At 27.9% G+C, this 4293-nt stretch overlaps 1 protein-coding gene across 1 annotated transcript in view; it reads right to left on the bottom strand.

Moving 5' to 3' along the window:
- Window positions 1-70: 70 nt before the first annotated feature.
- Window positions 71-4293, bottom strand: part of LOC117181685 (organic cation transporter protein-like) — a 91199-nt gene continuing 86976 nt past the window's right edge. The window contains exon 7 of the mRNA XM_033374609.1: window positions 71-423. Coding sequence (XP_033230500.1) covers window positions 71-423 — 353 coding nt within the window. The remainder of the gene's footprint in view (window positions 424-4293) is intronic.

Below are 4293 nucleotides of genomic sequence, written 5' to 3'. Positions count from 1 at the left end.
GAGGGTAGTCCGTTTAGCGTGCAATCGACACTATATATACTATATATATACTATATATTTTTGAATATAATTACTTCATGAGACATGGCACGTCCCAAATGCCTTGATCCCTTCCAAAGTCCTCCCCATCCTGAAGAGTCTGTGGCAGGTCCTTATCAAGCGTTTCTGGCAAAAGTAGGGAAAGCACACCACCCACAATTCCCAGAATTCCCAAAACGAGAAGTGGCAAAATGGGCGAGACTATGTCCAGATAAACGACAAATGGGGCAGCAATGCTGGCTACATATCCCATTATGTGAATCAGTGCCACACCTTGAGCTCGAACAACAGTTGGTAACAATTCAGCTGCATATTGCAAACCGATGTTGTAGGAAATATTCACGCAGAACCTTCCCATTATGGCCAGACTGGCAGCGTAAATATCTGAAAAGAAAAAAGTTTTCAGAATAATCATTTTTAAAAAGCCCCACCCCCCTCCCCTTGTGCTAGGCACAAATCAATCTATGAGTTGGTACCACTTGCACAGTAGGGTGATCCGAAAATGCATTAGAAAATTTTTTTTCTTTATTTTTATGGGAACACCCCAGGAATTTGTTCGAGTCCACACAAAAATAAATCCATTTTTTGTTTAAACAAAAATTAACACGTATTTCCCATAAGAAAAAAAAAGACATTCTTGGAAAACTTTTCCAGAATCCTCAATATCATCACAATCAAGTTGAAACTGAACATTTCTTTTCACAATTAGCCATATAATACGAATAAAATATCGCTTTTTAAATATCAACACCATAAGTATGTCTTATAGGGTTCCAAAAAACCCCCATAAGTGAAAAAATGGGTTTTACGAGTTTCTAACGCTAATTATGACTTTTTTAAAGGTTTTTTCAATGCCAATCGTTAGAGGCACGTTAAAAACCATTTCATACTACTAATTAGATGTTTGCATAAATTGTTTGAACAATTTATTATTGTTTTTAGCGATATTCTCATAGAATGGAGTTAGCAAAACGCGGTTTTTTCAAAAAATTACCACTTTTTGTCCACTGTTCAATTAGAGGGAAGTGACAGATCATCAATGTTAACAAGAGTGATGTTCAAACAATTTATTATTATTGTTAATAATATTCGGTTCGAAAAATGATAAGAAATTGCATTTCTTTTAAATTCACTTTTAGTCAAATTATTAATACAGATAAGTTGAGTAATTAATTAGTCAAGAAAATTAATTTTTTAAACAATTCATTATTATTATTAATAATATTATATTTGAATAATTGTAAAAAATGTCGTTTTTTCCTTAAATTTATGACTTTTGTCCAATTTTCAGTAGGAGTGAAGTAATAGTAAATTCAATTTAACATGAATAATTGTATAAACAATTTATTATCAGTGTTAACAATATTCTTCAATGATTTGGTAAAAAATACTTCATCTAAAACAATCATACTATTGGAAAAATCATTTTTGTTGTGGTTGACTTATTATTCCTTCATAAATAAAAATGCGATACAAAGTTAACAATTTTAGAATTAAAATAGTTAAAAACAATATTAAATTGTTTAAACAACTTTTTGTTAACTTTCATTATTTATTACCTCACTTAGTGAAAAAAGGACAGAAAGGTACAAATTGCCGAAAAACCGCAACTATGAGGTATTGATATAGATGAAGATAGTCATAAACAATAATAATTTGTTTAAACAATTATTTTCGCTAAATTGAATTAATTATTAAGTAATGCCTAATGAAAAATAGACAAACAGTTAAAAATTTCAGAAAAAACCGCAACATTCTACCAATTAAGCAAAGAGAATATTATTAACAATAATAATAAATTGTTTAAATCATTATTTTTGTTAACTTGAATTCATAATTACTTCAGTTCTTTAAAAATTAGACAAAAATCCAGAAATTTCAGAAAAAACGGCATCTTTCCAGAATTATTTAAATATAATATTAATAATAATTATTATTATTTGTTTAAAAAATTAATTTTCTTGACTTCAATTAATCACATGGCTTATCCTAATTGAAAATGTGACTAAAAGGGAATTTTTTTAAACTGAAACTTTGTAGCATTTGTCTAAGAGTATATTATTGAAAATAATAATAATAATTTTTTTAAACAATCACTCTTGTTAACATTGATTAACTACCACTTCCTTATAATTGAAAATTAGACAACAAATGAACAATTTTAGAAAAACCCGCGTTTTTCTAATTCCATTCTATGAGAATATGGATAAAACCAATAATAAATTGTTCAAACAATTTATGTAAACATCTAATTATCAGTATGAAAAGATGTATTATGTACCAGAAACAATTTGCATTTAAAAAACCGCAAAAAATTCATAATTTGTGACAAAAACTCGCAAAAGCCATTTTTTCACTTATGGGGGTTTTTTGGAACCATACAAAACAGTTTATGGTGTTGAATTTTGAAAAGTTATATTTTATTCGTATTCTATGGTTAATTTTGAAGAAAAACATTGAGTTTCAACTCTATTGAAATAATATTGAGGATTCTGAACAAGATTTACAAAAACGTCTTTTTTTTATGGGAAATACGTATTAAACTTTATGGGGCTTGCAGCACCTCTAAATATAATTTTTTTCCAAACAAAAAAATGCATTTATTTTTGTGCGGATTCGAACAAATTTCAGGGATGCATTTCAGGGATGCAGAAAAAAATCGCGGTTTCTCTTAATTTTCTTCTAATTGTGTTGCCAGGGATGTTTAATGATCGAAAATTATCATCCGATATTTTTTATTAATTTTATAAACAAATTGTATAAACAATGCTCAGTGTGGACATTTAAAGCCAGAAAGAAATCGCTTTTTCTCTTAATTTTCCTTAAATTATGTCACCAGTGATGTTAAGTGATAGAAAATTATCATAATATATTTTATTAATTTTATAAACAAATGCCCAGTGTGGACATTTAAAGACATGAAGAATTCCTTTTTTTTCCTTCTAATTTTTCTCAAATTATGTCGTCAATGACGTTTTATAATGGAAAATTATCATCTGATATTTTTCATTAATTTTATAAACCAATTACACAAAAAAATTACAACTTGGGCATTTAAAGGTCAAAAAAACCTTTGTTCTCCTAATTTCCTCAAATGATGTCACCACTGATGTTTATTAAAAATATTTTTTATTAATTTTGTAAACAATATTTTTCTTTAATACATGTTAAACAAAAGAAAATTTTATTGATACATGCAAAATAAAAAAAAAAGTTTTATCTTTTGTTTCGCATGCATTACCGAACAATTCATCACTGGCAACAGACTTTGAGTTATAAATTCGGTTATATAATTTGTTTATAAAATCAATTAAAAATAACAGATGATAATTTTCCATCATTAAACAACACTGGCGAAATCATTTAAGGAAAATGAAGAGAAAAACAATTTCTTTCTGCCCTTAAATGTCCACATTGGGCATTTGTTTATATAATTTGTTCATAAAATTAATAAAAAATATCGCATGCCAATTTTTACATCAATTAACATCACTGGCGACACAATTGAAGGAAATTTAAGATAAAATCGATTTATTTTGGCCATTAAATCTCCACACAAGGCATTTGTTTATAAAATTAATAAAAAAATATCGGATGACAAATTTTTATGATAAATATTATTTTTTCGACAAAAGAAAGTAATTTTAACGTAAAAATGTTTTTTACAAATGCAGAATCCATAGTGTAGACTATTTGTTAGTTAATATGTTTAAAACAATTAAAATAACAATGTCACAATTTTTTTTGCTTTTAACTTCAGCCGTGCATAAAGTCTGGCAATTCTGATCACAGAAAAAGTTAAAACAGAAAAAAATCAAGCCACATAAATCTTTTCAAAATTTAATGCTGAATTTAAAAAAATACAAAATTGCTTAAGAATTGCCGGCTGCTAATTTTTTTAAACCTTTTTTTTATTTAATTCCTCTATGCACTGGTTAGCGAAATCCCGAAGGGAAAACAATTTTGGTAATCCGAAAAAACCCAACGGTTATCCTAATTGATAATTCGGCCTAATCCACAGTAACACACATGAATCCAATTGTAATTGATTTAAATCGTATTAATCAACTTTTATACGCATTAATCCACTTTTAGTAAGATTTTATTCCATATATTTCGCAGTAATCCATTTGTAATCCGCGACAATCCACGTTTAATATACGTGATTCAGGCGAATCTACTTGTAGGATAGAGCACTCTACTTTTTTAAGAATATTCCACATGCAATCCATTTAATTCGGTGTAATCCATTTG

The sequence above is a fragment of the Belonocnema kinseyi genome, chromosome 10 (assembly GCF_010883055.1).
Source record: "Belonocnema kinseyi isolate 2016_QV_RU_SX_M_011 chromosome 10, B_treatae_v1, whole genome shotgun sequence".
Classification (NCBI taxonomy): Eukaryota; Metazoa; Arthropoda; class Insecta; order Hymenoptera; family Cynipidae; genus Belonocnema; species Belonocnema kinseyi.
This window is presented reverse-complemented; position numbering and strand designations above follow the sequence as displayed.